A 23,524-nucleotide genomic window follows, 5' to 3' on the forward strand; every position below is an offset into this window, starting at 1 on the left:
CGTACAACGTCATATCACATCACAACATCCTTTTTCATTTCTCGTTCTCGTTTCGAACGTTCAAGATGGCCAAGAGTATACTAGGAGCCATTAATTTAGCTTTAAAAAATAACCTTAATTTAAATTTTCACAGAAATATATTTGAATCGTCCTCTTTATGTAGAGATTTTCGGAAAAATAAGCGACAGAATATAGTTATCAAGGAAAATACTGTTCCTCAAGAGAAAACTTTCGACATTGAACCTGCCTGGATCAAGTACGCCATTTCATTTCTTGTTATATGATCAGAGTAGCCATTTTGTATTTACGTGGTTTAAAATCACATATTTCATATTGCTTTCACAATTTCAGCTGTATATTTATCCAACTTTAGTTTTTAAACCTAAATCCCATATTTGTTATAAAATAATTACTGTAAGTTCTGATTCATATTTATAACGAATTTTAGTATTCTTTCTTAACTTAACCTTGCGCCATTTTGCAACTTATGTGCCCAAATAAATCGATTGCTACAGATTTTTTCAATTTACTACGTTTAATTTATTGTTCATACGTTTAATTGGTATTTAAATAATTATATGTGCTTAAAACATTAAATTTTGTAATTAGTGTAGTTTTTAGCATTATAGAGTTAAAAATTGGCCCTATGGCTTAAATAGCTATCTTTGAAACTGTATACGTGTCTCTTTTTCTTTACTTTTATGCCTTGCAACATTTTAGTATATATATCTATTTTCGTTTTTTCTGTTTTTGTTTGTAGCTGCATTAAATGGATTAGTAGTTAAAGTTACATTTTAATTTTAATATCCTTTATTGGACGATATTTTAAGCACCTAAATTCTTACCAATAATTTTTTGTTCTATAATTTTTACCAGCTTGTCCTATGTTTTATTAATGACAACTACGAGTATTGACAGATAGGTCTGTTTACCTGAAACATGTATTTCTTAAGTTGGAAGCTTCCATAATTTTTTTTTTTTTTTTTTTTTAAATTTTCTTTTGGTGGTTTTAAAATTGACTGAATTTTTTAAAGGGTATTTGAGACCTGTTAATTCTTAATTAGTATAAATATATATTTTGTACTTCTTGTTTGTATTTAGTCTTGTGAAGTTAGTTATATATCTTGAATTTTATCTATTTAATAAAATATTACTTGTTTGTCACTATCTTAAACAATGCAAGTGTGTAGGCTGCCTAATATACCACTATTGAATTTCTGTATTGTGCTAAAATAGAAATGTATATGCAACTTATTAATTTAATCAAGTTTAAATTATTTTGTTTTATTCCACAAACTTTGATTATTTATAATAATTTTTTATTGCCTCTTGAATTTTAAAATTTTTATTCTATTTTAATTTTTTGTTTGATACAGTTGATTTTATTTTTATAGCACAAATTATTCAGATACTTAATTGTTAATTTTCTAGTAATTTTGTAGAAATTATCTTAGCATTATTTTATAATATCTGAATTATTCTGTTTAATTCCTATTTGACAGTAATAGAAAGTATTGTTACCCTCTTGGAATATCTGCATTTTATGTTTATTATTTTTTCTGCTTATATCCTGTCCTCTCAAAAAGATTCTTAATATTTGTAAAAGTAAAAGACTGCTGATTTGGAAAAGTAGTTCTTGATAAAACTTGATGTTAAGGCTTCATAATTGTTTTCAAATGTGATAAATTTAATTTAGAAAACTTAATGAAATTTTAACTCCTGAATTTGATAATTAATATATAGCTACTGCATTTAATGTTATTTAATGCTAGTAATATGTGTTATGCACTTTTATGGTGTGTTTTCTGTATTTTATTTATACTAAAGTAGAAACATTTCTTATAGGAAATGTGACTTCCCAGATGAAAATACCAATAATGTTCTTTTCAATGGCATTAAATTTGCTGATCTTCCGATTGTGCATATTAGAGTCTCCAAAAACAATACTATATTTATGTTGACTGATGCAATTGGTAATATATTTTTAGTATTCAGTGTTCCTTTATTCAATATTATGGTCAAAACTTAGGAAATATAATCTCAAAGTATACATATTTATGTTAATATACAAACAATTAGTTAACTGTGCTGATTATTGAGAAATAAGTATTATCTAGTTAAAAAAAAAGTTATGAAATTCCATCAAAATTTTAAATTTATTACTTTTAGGCAATCGAACTTATATATTTTCTAATGGTATTATGAGTAGGGTTCATGCCTGCAGAGCAACAGGGCAAAATTTGTTGTCAAATATTTTACTAATGATGCTAAAATCACACTCAAGGGTGACAAATTTGTCATCTTGAAATTTTGGGTTTAAGAAAATATTAACTAAAATTAGTTTTTTACATTGAATTCCATGAATATAATATTTGTTGTACTAATATTATTGCTCTGCTTGGAGTGGAATTCAATCGCATGTTTTATCAATTGGAATGACACTAATTTTTTTTAAAATTTTAATGTTTAAATTTCAAATTTACATGCTGTGTTTTGCATTCATGTACTGGCAGTGAAATTATTCAATAATAAAATAATTTTTTGATCTTCTGGAGTGACTTTATTTTGAATTTTATAATTTTTTGGTAATTAATTGTTAGTAAATTTTGTTAGTTCTTTCTTTCTGTTTTCGGTTATTTATTTGGTCTCAGCTTTTTTTCATATTTACGATGTAGCTTTTTATCCTTGAATTTATTTTCTGATCTCTAATCCTTCTGGGCTAATGAACCTAATTAGTTTTAGATGGCAATAAATAATTTTTGATTTGTACCATAACATGAAAATTGTAAAGTTCTTTTCTCAAGTTTGTCTACCATACCAATTTTTTGGACCATTAAACGAATACCTAGGTGGATGGTCCTAATAGACCATTAAATTTTAATTGCTATTTCAAACCCTTATCATGAGTTCATCAATTTACATTTTAATGTATGTTCACTGAAATCATAAAATTTTAAGTAGCATTTTGTAATTTTTTTACGGTTTCAAAATCAATTTAGTTTTAAAACCACCTTATTTAAAATTTTGATTTATCACTGCTATAAAACGTTAATAATTCATTTAAACTTGATAATTAAATAAGTTTGAAATTTCAATGCATTCTTTTAATTAAAGTAATGACATTAACCTAATGAAATGATAAAGTGTAATAAATTTTAATTAAGATTTTAGTATTTTTTATTTTGTTCAGACTTCATTTTATACTTTTAAAAAAGCATGTATCATGTCTAAAGATTTATGTAAGTTTTGCCCTCTTAACTTAATGCAGCCTTAATGATGACTTTTGCAAATTAACCGAGTGGTTCTTTAAAATTGGTATGTAATGTCATAAAAATATTGATCTGTAAAAAAAGTGTAAAAGTTTAATTTCTGTAATTTTTTTGTTACATCAAGAAAAATTAAACACTAATGGAAATATTTGAATTAAGACTTTTTATCTTTGCGTTCAGAAAATTAAAAAAAAAATTTTTTTTTTATAGATTTAGTAATTATTTTGAAATTAAATATTAGTATTTTTTTTTATATTTTAAATTTTATTGAAGATTATTACAACATGAAGATAGCTTATTTTTTTAAATTTTTTTATCAGATGTTGGAAACTATGAGATTGATGAATTTAAATTGAATTGTTGACAAAATTGATAATTTGAATGCAGATCATTTAACAGTGGAAAGTATTTTTAAGACATAGAACAAAAATTATTCCTTTTTTACTTTTAACAGACTGTTTATTTTTCGAATTTGAAAATGGTTAAATTAGACAAAAATTGTTTTTTTAATATTTTTATTTCAACAATCTAATTTAAGTTATTTCTTTTGGTTCATCAATGGAGAGTCAAAAAATTGTTTGGGGTGGGTTAAACTTTCTTCACTGTAAGTGTAAAAGACTTAATTCTTGAGCAAATGAAAGTAACTTTTCCTAAGTGAATATGGAAAGAAAAATTACTTTCTAGATCAGATACTGAAAGAAAACACAAATAATTAAGATCAAAAGGAAAAAACTTCTTTGGAAAAAAAACGCGCTAAAAAGCAGCAGAAATTTCAGAAAAAAGTATCAATACAAAACAAATGAAATAAAACAAAAATACGACCACCGAAGCTGACGTCTTCAGGGGGTACCGGCCCCGGTAGCCATTAAAAACAAAACCACTTCTATTTGAGGGAGAAGCAAAAGCTTAAAATATCTCCCTCAGTACCCCGATGGTTTTGTATAGAGGTCCAGGAAAAACAAGATACATTCAAAAGAATAAACAAATTACAAAAAGAAAATCAATAAAAATCATCAGAAAATTAAAAACTCACAGTCACAGGTCAAGAATCAACTTCAAAAGCGGAGGAAAAGAAAACACTAAAAACTGAAAAACAACGCCCCCTATAATAATGCGCAGTAAAAGTTTAAAAATGATATGAAAAGGTCAGGAGAAGGAGATACGTAGATAAATTAATAGAATGCTTAGATATGAAAAGGTCAGGAGAAGGAGATACGTAGATAAATTAATAGAATGCTTAATAGAATGCTTAGTTAAGCATTCTATTAATTTATCTACGTATCTCCTTCTCCTGACCTTTTCATATCATTTTTAAACTTTTACTGCGCATTATTATAGGGGGCGTTGTTTTTCAGTTTTTAGTGTTTTCTTTTCCTCCGCTTTTGAAGTTGATTCTTGACCTGTGACTGTGAGTTTTTAATTTTCTGATGATTTTTATTGATTTTCTTTTTGTAATTTGTTTATTCTTTTGAATGTATCTTGTTTTTCCTGGACCTCTATACAAAACCATCGGGGTACTGAGGGAGATATTTTAAGCTTTTGCTTCTCCCTCAAATAGAAATGGTTTTGTTTTTAATGGCTACCGGGGCCGGTACCCCCTGAAGACGTCGGCTTCGGTGGTCGTATTTTTGTTTTATTTCATTTGTTTTGTATTTCTAGATCAGAGGTTCCCAAAAAGTGTTCTGTGGAAAGATTGCAAGAGTTTAGAAAGATAAATTTTTTTTTCAACTTAAGACTTATATTCAATATATATTCCATTTATTTATGTAAAATTTCTGTTTATCTGAATATTCCTCAAAAAGTATTTATGTATGAAAAAAGTAGCAAATGCAAAAAAAAAAAAATTTCAATGATAAAATACTTAATAAATTATGAAAAGTATATGTATTTATGAAAATTTAAGGAGTATTTCAAATCAGGCTATTCAATTCAAAATAATATAACAATTCAAGAATAAGGAATTACATTTCTCAAATAGTTTATTCCAAGCAATTATAAGTTTTTTGAAAACCATTATCTCCTTTTATTAATTTTTAGCATTTGGGTGAACTAGGAACTATTTTGGTGAACTAGGAATATTTTATCTTTCATATTAAATATTCTTACAATATTTAGCAGTCTTTTTCATTGTAAATAGTTTTGAAATAATTTTTTAAAAGTTTTTATGTTCATACCTCTTTTAATAATTTTTTTTTTTATACTGTCAGGATTCCATTAAAAGAAGCTTTCTCATTAGAAGTTCCACAGACGAAAAAAAATTAATTGTAACTCATATTCTAGAGTGCAAAATATTAATAAATTTATAAAATATAGTTTTTTTTTTTTTTAAATTTTAAAATTAAATCTGGTTTTATTTTGGTAAGTGAAATATGTATAAAAAATTCTTTTTTCTAGTTTTAATAATGCATAATTATGTAATTGTGGCCTAATACAAGATCTCAATTCATGATAAAAAGTTCTAATTATTAATTAAATAAATTGATAAAAACATTAAGTCAGCAAAATATTACTCTCTCAGGGGTCTGTCTAGGTTTTTCTGAGAGGTACCTATTTTCTGAAATTTAGACATAATTTGTGAAAAATTATGTAAAAAAAATCAACGCAAAAATTAGGATTTATCATTTCTTAAGGAATAAAAAAATAAAATTTTCAGAAAAAGTATTTTGTGAAACTACCATTTTCCCTAAAGTTGAATTTGTGAAGGCGCCGTTAAACGGTGGTAAATTCGAGCTGGATAGACCCCTTCACTAATATATCATTTTGAAATTTTGGCATTGATTGTGTTTGTTTTAAGCCATGCATATGTAGTAAAACTTTTAACACATTCATGCATATTTTAAAATATTTCTTTTCATATCTGATTCCTTTTTAGACATCCTGGAAAAATGAAGGCTCAGCTGGCAAAGCAAATGGAATTATGAGATACTATTCCTATTCTTTTGAACTTGTTGCATGAATGTGTTAAGGTAATGTTTATATGTAGTGATTATTTAATAAATCTGATTTATAATAGGATTTTCAGTAACTTAACATATATTTTTTGTTTTTCAGGTGGTACAAAGGAAGTAAGAAGTTGTGTAAGTATATTTGTTATTGAAATTAATAAGTTAGCAAATAATTTTTATTAAAGTTTCTGACAATTTATTTTATGAATTCTCGTGTCTATAAATAATACAGAAGTCTTAAATTATTACATTCTTTCCCTATTTTATTTTAATTATTATTTTACTGTTTATTTTATTTTCAAAATTTTGATTGGTAATGTATTTTAAGTTATATTATGTTCTAAAGAAATTTTTAATTTCTGTGTAATTTCTGTGATAAGTGCCAATTCATAAATATATCAAAAATATACCTAATGTGATTGTACATAAAATATACATAATGTGATTAAAATATGTATTAAATATATGTGTGCACAATTCTATGAATAGCAGACAAATGTCATGTCTCTTACTATTTTTGAAATTTTGGCAAATTATTATTATTATTATTTTTTTTTTTTACTTACTAAAGCTAGAGAAAGTTATAATTTCATGAAAAAACAAAATAGAGCTAATATATTTAAATAATTTATTTTTTTATGAATAGTAAAATAAAGCTAAGTTTAAAAAGCTGTTTTGCTGGTAAATAATTGTTAAAAAAAAGTGTTTTAAATTTTATTATGTCGTGTCCTTAAGTGAAGTCTTTTGTAAAATTTTTGAACCTGAGTTACGTACCGTTTCAGAACAATTGGTCATATTAATACAACAGTAATCATGCTTTTTTTTTGTCTTGGTTTTTTCTGACATTTTATTTTATTAATTAAAATGTTTTTCTCCTAAAACAAATAGTTTACATTATTTTTAATTGGGAGATAAGTTGCTACATTGTAAAATTTGGGAAGTTATCTAAATATTTATTTATGAAAATTAAAAAGCCAAAAAGAAAGTGTCTGATCCCATGTCTGTAATTATGGCTTTGACCATGTGTATTTTATGTTGATAATGTGAATATGTCATCAATATTGTATATCACATTTCTTTAAAGTCACAGAAATAAGACTTAATTGAAAGTATTTCTTATAAACGTGGTAGCAGAAATCCTCCAGCACCGCAGCAGGCATTGAAAATAATTTTATGAGATTTCAAAATTAAAGAAAAAAATCTACTATGATAGTCTCTTTTGAAGTTTTCAGAAATTAGTTTTTGTAAAGAAATTTCCATTGGCACATACCACAGCGATTTGTTAGCAAAGGAGTTTTGCAGAAACTTGTATAATATTAGCAGAAAAAAAAATTATAATAATTCACAGAATGATATGCACATTTTATCTGTGCTGTGCATAATTTATCTGAATAACTTTTCACCAATGAGTCTGGATCTGTCTGCAGTTATTGTAACATGAATGATGATATTAATCTGAACTAATTTGTCTGGAATGATGTATTTATTCTGGTAGCAATTATTGAGACAAAAGTTTGGATTTAATTTATTCTGCATGACTGTTTTTCTGTTAAAATTATTTAGATACTTGAAATATGGATTTATCATATGGATTGCTGAGTTCAGTTTCAAATTAAATTTAAACAGCACACATTTCTTGTTTCATTTTTATCTTCCTTAAATTTGCAAATTTAATTTATATATATATGTATATAAGCTTTATTTTTACATTGTCTCCATGTGACTGTTAGGGCTGTTTTGATTTTAAAGATAGAGCTCTTGATTGGGTTTATAAATTCTGCTACTGGGTTTATTTAGATTGACACTTTTAGTAGCTTTTAATATATTAATTTTTCTTTTATGTTAAAAATCTAGCTGTTTTGTATTAGGACAGCTTAACATTTCAACATTATTTAAAGTTAAAAAAAAAATATCTAGGAAAAGTTTTGTAGTTAGTTTTTTGGAAAATTTATATAATAGTCTACAGATTTGTTATTACAGTATTATAATATTTTTTATATCTAATTTTAAGCTTGTGCTTTTAAAAAACTATACAATTTTATTTCTCAGATTTATGAAAGAATGTAAATACAATTACAAATATTTGATTTTCTTAGAACAAAATATAGTTAATGGTATTCTGTTATGCTGTATTTTTTTACTACTTAATATAATTTAGATTGTGATTTTATCAAATCTCAGTGAATTAGCATACAACTATCTGAACTTCCCTATTTACTGGTAGAGGTAGCTTGTGTTTAAAATTATATATTTCAAAAGGAATTATGTATTTCAAAAAGTCATAGTCTACGCAGCAATCAATTAGCCGAAATAATTTTGTTTCTTTTAAGAATTTTTATTCTTGTCTGAAGTTAAATTATTTGCTCTAAAATTTTGTTTATTACTACTAATATATCACTCCTATTCACTCTCTTCCTCTCATTTCAGGGCGTTGAAGGATTTAAAAATACTAAAAAAGGTACTAATATTGCTGCTCAGGCTACAGCTGTTACTTTTAGTTCAGTAAGTATCAATAGCTTTTATTTTTATTGGTTGTATTAAGTTCAAAATGTCAATATGTAGAAGAAAGAAAGTTTCGTTTTATGTGGAATAAAATTTCACTTGAGTTATCTGCATTGCCAACTATGATTTTTTGGTAATAAAGCAGGGAATTTATTGCTTAATTTATAGGTTCCTAAGTAGTCCTTCATCGACAATTTACAGCAATTTGAGAAGTTGAAGTCTGTGAAAACTATGCTAGGAGGCCTAAGAAGTATGAACACGGAAATCACTTAAATGAACTTCATTATTCTGTAACAGAAATAATTGAAAAGCCTGTGCTGGCAGATGTAGAGGATAGGAAATTGTGTGCACAATGCTACAAATTTAATTGGTGATTCAGAATAGTTCAGCATCTGTTGCAAGGCCATTTAGCACCCAAAACCGAATTAAAACAAATTATCGTAATAGATTGACTGATGAGCATTTAAGCAACCTAATGAGAATAGCTGATAAAAAAGTAGATATAGAATATTTTCCATATGATGATGAAAAATATTCAATGGCTTAGAAATTAGAAGATGTGAAAAATGTATTATAAATTAAAGAAATTTTTTTTCCAAGTCTATTCGTGTTTTTTTTAATTTTTAGAAATCTCACTTAAGCTTTTTAAAATCTCACCATTTTTTGAGAAAGGGTGAGAAATTCTCACCCATTTTTTTTGTAATGAAAACACTGTATACCTTAATACTTGATTTGAGCAAAATTTACGAAATACAGCATTAGGTTAGCATATAAAATTTTTTTTAAAAATCCTGCGTTAATGTTCCTTTATTTTATTCTCTATGACCTTGGAAAATGTTTGACATTTTGAACTTGGGAAGCCAATCCATGAAAACTGATATAATTGAATTTTTGTTTATTCAAGTATTTCTCTAGGTTAACTGAATGTTTTCTTATGTTTTGTAGAAATGCTTGAAGAAAGGTTATAATCAAGTGCGAGTTGCTATTAAAGGCCTTGGACCTGGAAGAATGGTAAGTCTTGAAAATATTACCTTTTGTTGTTTCATATGGAATAAAGCATAGCATCTTACTATATAACAACAAAAAATTTTGTCCATTTTTTTCTCAAGTCTCCTAGACATAAAACATGTCTAAAAGTCCCTTATAGACTTGAACACATTACATAAAATGTGGTAAATAAATTTAATAGATTAATATTTAACTGTATTTTCGCTGAAAGATTTTTAATGTTAAGAAAACTGCACTTTTGTTTGCATTAATGTGTTAGTTTTTATTTTCGTATTGTAATTTGTGTGTAATTTCAAAATAAATAAAAGTGCATGTTATGTGAGTGAGCTCAGAGACAGTGTCTTCTACAAAAAATATTCAACCAAATAGCCAATTGTAAGGATTATGGTAACTTTTCTCTTTTCTGCATCATTGTTATTTAACTGCCATTCTCTGTATTAGTGTTCTTTGATCATGCAACGTCTTTTGCATTTGCTGCAGAATCGTCATGCTGGATATCTTTTTTTTTTGTTCTGTAAATTTGTTTTTCTGCCTTTTCTAAAGACTATTATCAATTATTTTCTGCCAGTTTAGAGGTCTAATGAAATAAGATAGTAAAACTAAGGATTTTTTCCCCCTGATGGCGTATAGTAATCCAATATCTTAGTTATCTTAAATTTCTTAGTAATCTTGTTTTTTTGGCTATTCATTTTTTTCACTTCAATTAATCAAAGCCCATATTTATGGAAAAGGCAGGTTGAGACACCTTCAGTATTGAAGGGCACTAATCTTGCTTAAAATATATTTATATTTAGCTAGATTAATGCTCTTCAAATAAATGAGAGAAATAATACTAGTTTCTATTTACTTTTGCCTAAAAATTTTCACTAGTTATGTTAAGAATTTCCTGATTTCTGCTACTGATTTCTTTCTTAAATTAAAAAGGGGACACGAATTTTACAAAATTGGCAAAGAAGCATTTATTTATGTGAAAAGGCAGGCTGGGTTGGCCATCTTTCTACTTCTACCGCTTAAGAACATTGCATATTATATACTTCATGTGTCTATGTGGTTTCAACTCAGCTGCAATCCTGTCCTACACATTTGCCCCTGACCCTTTCTCAATTTTTCGAATCCACATATAAGAGTTATAGATAAGTTCGTTCATAAAGTGAAAGTTTGTATACCTGAGAGCAATTTATTAAAAACAGATGTGAATCATTGCAAAGGGTATTTCTTGCCTTTCAAATTTAATGTTGCTCTTCTAGTAAATTTTGAGTGACCAAGTAGTTTTAATTCTGACATTTGGTAGTCAGTATGATAACTGATAAAATTTGCATATAAAAATGATTCTGTTGATTGATTTTGAGGACAGCAAGCAACTGATTCTATTACTTAGTAATTATATAAATGGGTAATTTAAAACCTCCCAAAAATTTATATCAGCAGGAAATTTTCAGCAGCTGTGAAATAAAAAACATAATTGGATCCAAAATTGACATCAATATTGAGCTCATCAGGAATCATGAAAGCTGTATAATGTCAATCAAACATTAATTGTGGATGCATAAAGAAATATTCAGTTTTCTATTTTTAAATTGGTGATGTAATATATTTTCTATTAACATCTGTAAATCCATGAAATGCATTAATTTTGCTATTAATTTATTTTCATCATATTTAAAAATCATCTACTTGAGAAATGTATAATTTGTGAACCAAATCAAAAAAGAGTTTTAATTTGTTGCATCTTAATGTATTGTTGGTGTATATTAATTTTTGATATATATAGACTTGTTGGTAAGAATTCTATAAATCCAACTAATTGTATATGAATTGTAACAAAAATAGTGCTGTAAGTATTGTTACTTTAGAAACTTTCAATGTTTAGTTGTATAATCATGCATGGTGTGTAGCATATTTAAAAAGTGATTAAAGATGCTTTTTCCATGGATCGTTTTCAAAATGTGCTTAATTTCCATTTCTGGAATGAGATTTTTTCCTTTACTGTGTCCATTATCGGTGCATATTATGCAGCAGCGTGATTTTCCCATTGTTCTATTAAACATTTTCACAATTTATTCTACCACAATCCATTTTGCCTTAACATCAGTCCATAACGTATGATATCACCAATCATGTTACATGTTTGATGAAATACTTTCGAGTCTGCATGGGCGTCTAGTTAGCTGGGTTCAGTGTGATTATTGCACTTTCGTGTGCCAGGTGGCAGAATCGTGGTGACACAGCGACATTGTCGCAGAATGCTCCTGAGTTCTTGCAGAAAGATTTTTCATTTTGGAAGTAAAAAATTTTCTTTTTCTGCATAAGTTTTTAAAAGATTTTTATCTTTTCAGAATTGTATTCAAAAGATGCCTTTCTTGCTCATTAGAGTGGGGGGGGGGGAATGCTCGTGATTTTTCTATTCTCATTTGAGAAGAATGAAAAATTTCAAGAAAAATGGAGTAAAAAATTGATTTTTTTTTTATCTATAGAAATTTTCATTTTTTTTTGGAGGTATTGGTACTGATTTCGTAGAGAAATTTTATATTTGTTACAACAATTGAATCTCGAAATTAAAACATGCATTTAGTAACCCCTTTCATGATTTTGCTGTTAATCTTTTTTTCCCCCCCTTTAGTTACTGCTACAGATTTCACGATCTTTTATTTTTTCAATGTGATCAATTACAAAATGCAAAAAAAGAAATAATTAGTGGGATCTCTCTACAAAATACAACAATATCGCCTTTAATATTAGAAAAATATCGCATATTCAATTAAAAAAAATTTATTTGATCCAATTTTTTATTTATTTATTTAATTTAATTTTTTTTAAATTAACGCTTCTGTTACTTTAAATTAGTAACATATATCTTTGTTATTTTTAAATATCTTGCAGAAAGATATTAGTATTAAGAGAGGTAGAGGTATGTAGCAGAAAGCCCAAAAAAATTCTGCCACCGGGCTCATGTGCAACTCTGCTGCATTTTGCATGATATTCTCCATTTCAGGCTTCATTTTCACCCTCTGGAATCGAACTGAAAAATCTCTAGATCTTTTAATGGTATTATAATCAAGAAAAGAGTTCTTTGTCAGAAACTAGTTATTTTACCATGATCATGTTTTGAAAATGATTTTGTTTTTTGTAATTCATATAGTGCTTTAAAATAGTTTTTGAGTGCTTGAAAAGTACATTAAAGGTGCTTATTTTTTGTTGAGAGATTTGGCTATGCACCCTGTCATGGCAGAGTAGAGTGTTTGTGCTTTATTGAATCAGTATTTATTTTTATAATAACCACTTGCCAATTTGGTTTTACAACTTCAGTTAAAATGCCATGTAACACTCTCTTTGCATTAAAAGCCTAATAAGTGTCTTGTAATAAAACTTCATGGAAAGCTATTTTCATTGTAAAAGTTTTCTATCTTGAATTTTGTACAAATTAAAGTTTGATTTATTTCCATTCATAATACAGAATGCAGTTTTTCTGCATTTTGTTAGAAATATGGAAATAGCATTATAAATGCACTCATTCAATAGGTAAATATTTAAATTAGTACTCTTTCTTTTTTGTTTTGTTTGCTGCTCATTCATCTGAATAAAAATTTCTGGATGATTTCAATTCTTAAAAGTGAAGATTGATACAGATTCTTTATTAACTTTATAGCAATGTTCATTTTCTATAGAACAAACTTAACTGACTGACTTATCAGTGACAAACTTTTTATTTTTTTAAATTTCATATGAATAAAAAAATGTTTGATCGTTTCATTTTCTTTATTAACTATATGGTTTTAAAATTATTTTTAATTCATTATTTTTTAATTCTTGCCTTTATGAAGTTAATTTATATTTTCTGTCCCTCTCACCCTGTATTACAGTAGAGCGCCGATTATCTGCACCCTTATTATCCGAACGTCCAATTATCCGAACTATGTCTGAATACTTTTTTTTTTTTTGTGTGTGTGTGTTTTTTTATTTAAAGATTAGAATACTTTTTAACCTTTCGACAATTTTTCTAAATTAAGAAGAATAAATAATATCCCCTATATCTGAAGACTATATTTAATTTACAACATTTTTAGCAGTTTTCATATAATAGCCATACATACATGTATTGTGATACAGTTAAACCTACATACCCCTTTAGCCCTTCACAACTGAAAATTATCTTCTAAGAATGCGAGCTTTATTTTGATAGTCTACAATGGCTGGAATGCAGGAGGAGTTAATGAATAGATAAGTGCTGAAGTTCAATAATTGGGGAATGGGTATTTGTCACTTATGGTTAATGATTAGTGATTACAGTGCTTGGAATCTTAAATCTTGGAATACAATTCTTAACAGGGAAACAAACGAAACTGAAGTTTCTGAACCAGTAGATCTTTCGGATGAAAATGATGAAATTGTTGCTGAAATTTTGAATGAAAATCAGAACTCCACAGACGAAGAGGAAGAAGTAGGTGATCATTCAAGATAGTGGACCTTCTCATATAGAAGCATGCAATTCATTAGATTTTGCAATGAATTGGCTAGAACGTAAAAATGATGTTGATCCAGTTCAGTTGATTTAAAAAAGAATAAGGTATATATAGCTGCTAAAAAAAACGCATCTTCTTTGAAACTAAATTTCTGTTGGATTTCATTTGCAATGAAAATTGTGGTAAAATCAGTAATTGACAAAAAAATTATAAAAAAGGGAAATGTGATAAAAATCAAAATGAAAAAAAAGTTTTAGTGAAAATTAAAGATATTTAAAAATTGAAGAAAAAAAAATATTTTAAACAAGGGAGAGCTATTTTAGATCAGGGCTAAAGAGAATACAAGGGCTAGTTCACTCCGCTCTTAGAGCTGAAGCTACGATTTCCCTCCTCATGACGTCACTGTGTCTACAGATCTCGGAGATCGCAAGCAAAGATATGATAACTTTGCATCTTTCTCTTGTAAAAATAAGTTAGACTTTTTCTGGTTATTAGCCTTCAAACTTTACGTAATTAACACATTATTTCCGTTCATAAACATAGTTCAAAAAAAACTTTCTTATTTATTATATTAAAAAAATACCATTTTAAACTTATAAAAATGTTTTGCTAGTTGGTGAAAATGACACGATAAATACTTTATTTTAAAAAGTTCAGTTTTAACTTTAACTATTAAGAAAAATGAAGGCATATATCGACACTTTTTTTATCTACATATTCTTTTATGAAGATAAGTTAAGTTAAATTTAGAATCCATGATTTTGAAATATGTCGTTAATAGCAATTTGTTCATACTTAATCATTAGGAAACATCAACCTTAAACACTAATTACAGAAACAAAATAATAATTTAGGTTCATAATGACATCAGAAATTTTACAATTGTTTATAGACATTTAAATTTACGATGATATAATACATAGATATTTAAATTGAAGAGAATATAATTTTTAAAAAAAATCATAAATATTTAGAATAACTACATTAAAAAATATGTTATGAAATTAGGAGAATTTCAACTATATACTATATATTTTATTTATACCTTTTACTTACATTTTAATTTTCTTTGACTTTATCTATTTTTTAATTCTTTTCACCTGCCTTTCTTTATGAAGTAGCGAGGCGGTTTCTATTTAGATAATGAATTTTTATAAAAGTTCTTTACGACAGAATAAACGTAATGCGGTTTTATATTAACTGTGTAATTTCGGAATCCATTCTTTACATAGTTGTTCATTTACTTTTGGGAACACGAGAAAAATTATACTTTTTCCTTTTGTTTTTCTATCAGCATTTTTGCAAGTTGCAATCGCGCAAACTGGCATTTAGATAATAGTTTTAAATTCTTGTAAATTCACTGCAAAAACTGAGGAAAGTCATTATAGAAAATAACAAATGTCTTAGAATATCTCGCAAAAAGAAATGATCCAATATTAGTTAGAGCTAGTAAGGCCAAACGCTCCGTTCTTGAAGTAAAAGTGCGAGCTTTGGGCCAAAGTCACTAGAGTGACGTCGGAGGATCGGCGCGGCAAGAGATACTTCAAAGGAATGAACCAGCCCTTCTATTCTCTTTAACCCTGATTTTAGATAGCCAGTCCTAAGCCTACAAAAGGCGGATAATCGGCACCCTTCTGTATATACAGGGTGAGCCAGTCAAAACTGCATTTTTGAAATGACTAAAAAATAAATGGATAGATATTTCAAAATTTTATTGCTACTATCTTAATCTACATTAAAAAGCATTTAAGAAACAACATTCACTGTTTAAAAATAAAGCCAGTAAGATGGTGCCAATGCGCCGATCTCCGAGGGCTTCCTTCCACAGCAACTCGCACGCCGTCAATCTTCGCTGGATTTCTCTCTGATCTTGCACTGCCAGCCCTTCTGCTTCTCGTTTCACCAATTGCTTTAAAGTTTTTCACCCACAATTTGATTGAATTAACAGGTGGCACTGGCCTATTTTGATTAATTTGAAAATTCGTCGGGAAACGACGCTGAGCGGCTGCATAACTACCACTTTGGTAAACCGCTTTCACATCGAACGAATATTGTGGGGGACACAATGGTAACCTCGGTAACTCGCTTCATCCACTTTCACAGCTCTCCCACCCTTTTCAAAAATGCATGCTTGACTGGCTCACCCTGTATGTATGTACACACAAGGTGGCCACTCTCAATGAAAACAGAATGAACCTGGAATTCTCAGGATATTTAGAATAAACAATGGGAAATCCACAATTTTTAAAAATGCAAGGAAATTAAGTTTATACTGGGAATTCTAATGGCATTAGCAACTAATGATGTAACACTAAGTGTGTTAAATCCATTCATTGGGCATAGACATTTTTTTTAACTAGTGATTAGCGTATGTAAGTTTACGGATTAATTATTTAATTCGCTTGATGTGAAATTTTTATGTGTGAAACATTGTATAAATTCATATTAGAAGAATGAACAGTTTTCTGCATTAATTGTATATTTTTAAAAAATATTTTGTGTATATATTATTACTATTTAAATTTGGCTAATTTATTTCTTTATATTAATAAGTTGAAGGGCATGATACTTAAATCCATTATAATCATTAATGTCATTAAATCCATTATCATTAATGCCAGCAGATCATATAAATGAATGCATTTATGAGATCTGCTGACATTCTGTAAGATGGCTAATTATCGAACCAAAAAAAAAAAAAAAAAACCTGAGAAATTTGTTAACCTATAGGCAATTCATTTTACATTTACATATAAGCCAATTATTTACATTTCATATTCATTTAATTTTACATATTATTGATTTTTCAACTTTTTTAAACCATCCTCTACCTCATCTAGACATCTTTTTTTATTGGAGATCCAGCCTTTCTCTTTCCTTATAGTCTTCTTCCTATACAGATTTTCTTTGTTGCATTTTACTCAAATTTTGATGAATTAGCAAACATAAGAGAAAAAAAATTAAAAGTACTAAATAGCAGCGTCTAATGCTGGTTGAGTGGGAATCATTAATTCATCCTCAGTATTAATTCCTTTATCTGGCCAATAAAAAGTATCCCTATTTCTATCTTTTCTTGCCAATTTAAGTTATTTTTTCATTTTTATCCTCAAAACTTAATGAGGCAACTTGTTAAGGGCTTTAATGCAGACATATATTCTAATTTACTTTGAGTTAACTAGTACCCCTAGATCAGGGATGGGCATACTATGGCCCGCCAGAAGGTTTTATCCGCCCCACAGATAGAATTTTAACTTGCCAATCTGTGACAAATACAAACAATATACATTATACATCCATTTTCTTGTCTACTTTGTTTAAAGATATTTTCGTTCTTTCTTTTTTAACAAAGTACTGGTGACCTTTTAACTTTCTCTATTTTTGCTCTATTCTTGTTCTACAAAACATAAATTGATGAAAATAGTTAGCACAGACAGCTTCAAAAGGGAACTGCCGCAGGATTTGATTTTTTGTGAGTTTCAGGAAGGGTTTTTAACTTTGAAAGTGGCCATATTAAAAATATGTAATATTTTGACTGATGGGGCACAAAATATGACAGGAAAAGAATCTGAATACCTTTAATTCTATAATCAGAACTAACCTGGGAATAGCCTTAGTTTTCTACGCCAAGATGCTCTGTGTAAATCTGCATTGAATATTAGTAAAGCTTGTTAATACTATTTGATTTCGTGGGCGTACACACAGGCGATTCCTAGATTTTCTTTAGTTTGTGCAATCTGAATACGCTGATGTACTGTATTACACAAAAGCTGGTGGCTTAGTGCAGGAAGAGTTTTCAAGCGAGTTAGGAAGCTGAAAAACGACATTGTCGTTCCTCAATGAGAAACAGTCTTCAGCAGAGTGTGAAATATTAGAAGATACAGAATGGCTTTCAGATTTCATTTTTCCCAGATCTTCGTCATATGAGCAACTTGAATGTTAAGATACATACTTGATCTGTTTGCTGGAAAGCTAGTTCAGAACAACTTGTCTTATTTCTCGAGGTTAAATTGAATACCCTCTTATGAATTATGAAGATGGCTTGAAAAAATTCCATTTTGAATTTGAACGCAGATTTCAAGATTTCAGTGCCATTCAAACAGAATTAAGCTATTTTTACTATGCCTTTCAATGTAAATTGCTAAACACATGGTGCGTAGCGTTTTTAAAAAGTGCTTATAGGTACTTATTTGCGATTTTCTTTTTTTAAAAGCTCTTAAAAGTTTCTTTTTTCATTGGGTATTTTTATAAAGTGCTTAATTTTCTCTTTTTGAAAATGAGAATTTTTCTCTACCATGTCGATTTTCGCCACATATTATGCAAATGCGTGCTTTTCTCATTGTTCTATTCAGCGTTTTCACAATTCATTCAACCACAATCTGTTTCAGCGTACCGTCAGCCCATAGCGTATGAAAGCGCCAATCATTTTACAGGTTTGATGAAATACGGCATGTGCATATAGTCAGCTGGGTTCAGTGAGATTATTGCTCTCTCTCATGTGCAACTCTGTTGCATTTTGCAAGATAATCTCAATTTCATGCTTCATTTCCCACCCTCTGAAATCGAATCGAAAAATCTCTTGATCATTTTTTAATGGCTAATATAATCAAGAAAAGATTTTTTTGTCCAAAACTAGTAATTTTTTCCTGATCATGCAGTCTTGAAAATTATTATGCATTTTGATAATGTATATAGTGCTTACAAATTATTTTTGAGTGTTTAAAAAGGTGCTTATTTTTTGTTGAAAGATTTGGCTATGCACTCTGTAAACAGTGAGGTCGGATTTGCAATTTGAATTAATTGAGTTGCAATCTAGCAATCATCTGCAGTTATTTCTAAATATGCCAAAGATTGAGTTTTACAAATCATTACCAAAGGCTAGTTTTCAAAATTTAATGTCTCTTGCCCAGAAAATCAGTGCTATGTTTGCTTCATAACAAGTGTTTTCAACTATGAAACTTAGAAAAAATAATTTCAGAATTAGACTAACAGACAAGCATTTAGCCTAGCTCCTTAAAATAAGTACATCTCACTTCAAACCTCAATATGGGGAACTTTTAAAAATGAAATTGCAATTTCATTCATCTCATTAAATATTTTAATTAAAACTTGTATATTGTTTTATTTTATTAAATTTTTTTAGAAGTTTTTAACTCAGCTCACCAAACTTTTTATCTCTCGATTTTTTGCCCTTGACGAAAAAAGTTTGCTCATCCCTGCCCTAGATCAACCTATGTCTCATAGGGAAAAAGCAGTGGAAAGTGGAACACGTTCTATAGAATACTTATTATAATTTTTTTAGGATATTTATTTTGTATTAGTTCTATGACACTGGAAAAAAAAAGATCAGTTTATCCTAAAGAAAATTAACTGTAATTTTTAAAAATAAATTTTCCTTGCAAAATGTTTAGATAGTTAAGCCTTTCTTTCTTCATGAAATTTGAGATGAAACATAATCCACAGCTCTTTCTGTCATGTTCAAGGTTTTGAGTATAAAAGGTTAAATATAATCCATTACTGTGTTTAATATGTTTAGTGTTCACATTTTTCATATTGATATTCTCAAATATAACCAAACTATATGTTTGCAACAGCAACATATCTGAAATTTTTTTTTATGAAGGAGTTGCAAGCAATTGTGTGCAGTTCAGTGTCTGTTTATTTTAATTACTAGTTCATGGTGCATAGAGTTTTTAAAAAGTACTTAAAGGGGCTTATTTTCGATTTTTGTTTTTTAAAGATGCTCTTTCCTTAGGATGTTTTTAAAAAGTGCTTAACTATCCCTTTTCCAAAATGTGATTTTTCTTTCTTTACCATGTCGGTTTTTGCCAAGGATTACCCACAAACGTGTTTATCACAAAGTTAGTTTTCTCTCATTCAACCACAATCTATTTCGGCATACAGTCAGTCCATATTGTATGGAAGCGGCAATCATTTTACATGACTGATGAAATATTGCGAGTTCGTATGTGTGTATACTGAGCTTTGTTCGGTGAGATTATTGCTTTCTCATGTGCAATTCTACTGCATTTTGTAATATCTTCTGATATAGAACCAAAAAGTCTCTTGATCCTATTATAATGGCAATAATGATCAAGAAAAGAGTTCTTTGACAGAAACTAGTTATTTTATTATAATCATATAGTCTTTGAAAATTATTTTACATCTTGTTAAAGTGTATAGTGCTTAGAAGTATTTTTTGAGGGCTAAAAAAGTACTTAAAAGGGTGCTTTTTTTTGTTGAAAGATTTGGCTACGCACCCTGTAGTTAAAATAGCTATATCAGGGTTGGTATTTTGTTTGGAAGAAACTCAAATTGATGACTCTTAAGATTGACCACTTATAATTGTTTAATGACAAATTTTTACTGAAAAGTTTAAATTTAGAGCTAATAAAATTTTATATGCCTAGTGTAAAAAAGTATATTTTTTCTTGTTATTTTTTAAAAAGATAATTTTCTTAAGTTGTTAAAGAAGAATTTTGAGATCTAAATATCCTTTTATAATTTATTTCAAATTTGGATTTGTCAACCTTATTTTTCCCAAATATAGGTGTACTTATATCTACATAAATTATGTGTCCTTATATATTACTGAATATTTTGTTTTAAGATTATCTATAAAAAAAAAAATATTAATTTCAAATTTATAAAATTTTATTCAACTGGTTAAAAAATTTTAATAAATTTTTTTTATTTAAACAAATTGATTTTATTTGACCATATAAAAAAATATTAGTATATCCTTAGCCCAGTAGTGTAAAGCTACTGAACTGAGGAAAGGAAAAAAAAAATCATACAATTATGCTACTAAAATACTCTTAGAAGGGAAAAAGCATATTAAATTGTAAAAAAAATCCCCACTCTGAGTCATATTTTATTAAAATATAAAGTTTTAATCATTTTCTTTAAAAAATTATGCTGTTCTTTCTAAAAATGAAAGAAAGAACATCATTTCTGGAGAGAAGTATCATTTAAACTTGTGATTTCAGAATTATTATTATTAATCTTTTTTTAATTTTATCAATTTAAAATTCTAGCTGAAGCAAGCCAGTCATAGGCAATTTTTTTAAATTCCGAAATGAGAACAGAAACATCAGGAGTATTTCTGATGAACAAGAAAAGTATCTTTAGAATATAATTCTGCAGAAAAAAAGAAATAATTTCTCAGCTTTTACTTTTTCAACTATTTTATTGCTTCAACTATTTCTTTACTCTGTTTTTTAAATTTAAAATCAATAAATATGAAGATGAAGAGGATAACAGTTTTGGTTAAACCTATCATTTTAATTAATGTTATTATAATGCTTGTTTAATTTATTCTGCTTTTGTCAGAGAAAATAGTAACTTCGTTAAGTCATGAAAATTTCATGGAATTCGACGTAGTCATGAATTTGAAAATCTAAAATGTAGCAGATACCCTGAAATTAGCTAAAGCTCCAGCAATTTTAATATATATATTTATTTATACATTTTTTAGTTTCAGATTTTAATTTAAGATTTTTTTTTACAAAAAGGGATACTAAAAAAAAATCCAAAAATAATCTTTCTACAGCACCTTAGCTAACAGGCATTGCCATTACAGTGCTTCAATTAATTCTCTTCTATGACTTTAGGATGTAATGATATTATTGGAGCATGGCAAATTTAGAGCCCCAACTCTCAGGAAAACAACTCTCAAGCACTAAGGATCCCTGTTGAATCTTTGCATGATTTGATAGGAAAATACATGATATAATATTATAAAAAGTTCTTTAGTAATAATATATTAAAGTTCTACTATTCTATTTTACATAAAAAATTGAAAAAAATTATATTAAATTTACTTTTCATTCCAATCTTTGATTTTATTTTCATTTATTTTAAGATTATTAAATGAATTGGCAATTAATGTTATGTAAGCTAAATTACAATAAAAAATGTTTTAAGTTTTAATTTAAAAAAATTTATAAATTTTCTTTTTAAAGAAATTTCTTCGCTCAGGTTCAAAAGCAGTAGACTACTGAATTTAGCTACATTTTAGAAAATTACCTAAAATTGATTAGGTATTTGGAAAAAAATCCTTATTGAAATAAATTTTTACACATCTTAATGCTTGAATATTTAAATAAGTATTACTAATCAATAGTGAAGCAAACCTCACTTATAGTAATCAGTTTAAAGTAATCAGTCAGTATTTTTTTTTGTTATGGGTAGCAAAAACATTTAAATTCAAAAACTGTTCATAAAGCATTCAATGGGTCTTTAGTATCACTATTAGTTGGTTGCTTGAGTTTGATCTTGCATTTTTTTTTTATTAAAGATATATATATATATTAAATAGACTTCTGTAATTTTTAGGCTTCTATTAAAGGCTTGGAAATGGGTGGATTGGACATAATATCTATTACTGATAAGACTCCATTTGTAATTGGTGGAAATAGACCTAGGAAGCAAAGAAGAATATGAATTGGCATCCTTCATGTTATCATTATTCATATAATTGTTAGTTCATTTTGTAAAGATAATTAGATCAATAAAAATCTTTTTTTTACCATATGATTAGTTTTTTTTTAATTCCAATTCTCACTTTACTAGTGTCTCATGAATATATTTGCTCATTATTTTCTTTAGATATGTGAATTTTTTGCTTTTTTTTTAGTATTTTATTGGAATCTCAGTGTTCCATTATTGTTTTCTTTTTTTAAATGTTTCTATATAGTTAGAAAAAATATTCATTGTCTAGAAAAATATTGAAATAATTATGGTATATTGATGGAATGAGTAACATTATGATTTAAATAGATTTAACATGAAATAGAATTTACTTGAAGTGTATGGTATTTCATAATTATTACTATACCATAAATAGTAAGGCTGTGTTCTCTAAAGATTCTTGATGCAAATTATCTTTATTGCCCTATACGTTTAGAAAGATAAAATTCATAGTAATTACCCCAAGCATTAAACTTCATTTCTCAATTATTTTTACGACCATGGTGCAATGTTGTGATATATAGTTTCACTTGGCGTTGTAATTCATTTATCAACTGTGGCTTTAATTTTTTTCATGCAATTTATCTTACATTATATATGTTTGTATTGTTGTTAATGTATTTAAACTTTTTTGATGACCGATTTTGCAATTTGGTGTGGGTAAATTTTTTTTTTTCGAAAATAATTGTGAAATGGTAACTGTAACGTGGCTGTGATTTAAGTACTACTATGGAGAAGATTTTTATTTTTTGAAGAATATTTGGATTTCCACGAGCCAAGACATCTGACATGTAAGTACTATTTGTCATTGCTATTAAAATAGAAATAGTATTCATATTTTTAATATTTTAGCATTAGTTTTAATGGTGTT

The 23,524-nt window shown here is 27.6% G+C and overlaps 1 protein-coding gene across 1 annotated transcript; it reads left to right on the top strand.

The window, feature by feature from the left end:
* On the top strand, window positions 1–22,714 carry mRpS11 (mitochondrial ribosomal protein S11). Its single transcript, XM_087168114.1, has 6 exons — window positions 1–256; window positions 1,846–1,973; window positions 6,321–6,346; window positions 8,642–8,716; window positions 9,662–9,727; window positions 22,519–22,714. Exons 1-6 carry the CDS (start codon window positions 66–68, stop codon window positions 22,624–22,626), a joined length of 594 nt encoding a protein of 197 aa, XP_087024240.1. The 5' UTR covers window positions 1–65; the 3' UTR covers window positions 22,627–22,714.
* The last annotated feature ends 810 nt before the right edge of the window (window positions 22,715–23,524 follow it).

Source organism: Parasteatoda tepidariorum, chromosome 7 (genome assembly GCF_982258835.1).
Source record: "Parasteatoda tepidariorum strain Cologne lab strain chromosome 7, Ptep-v5.0, whole genome shotgun sequence".
Taxonomy (NCBI): domain Eukaryota; kingdom Metazoa; phylum Arthropoda; class Arachnida; order Araneae; family Theridiidae; genus Parasteatoda; species Parasteatoda tepidariorum.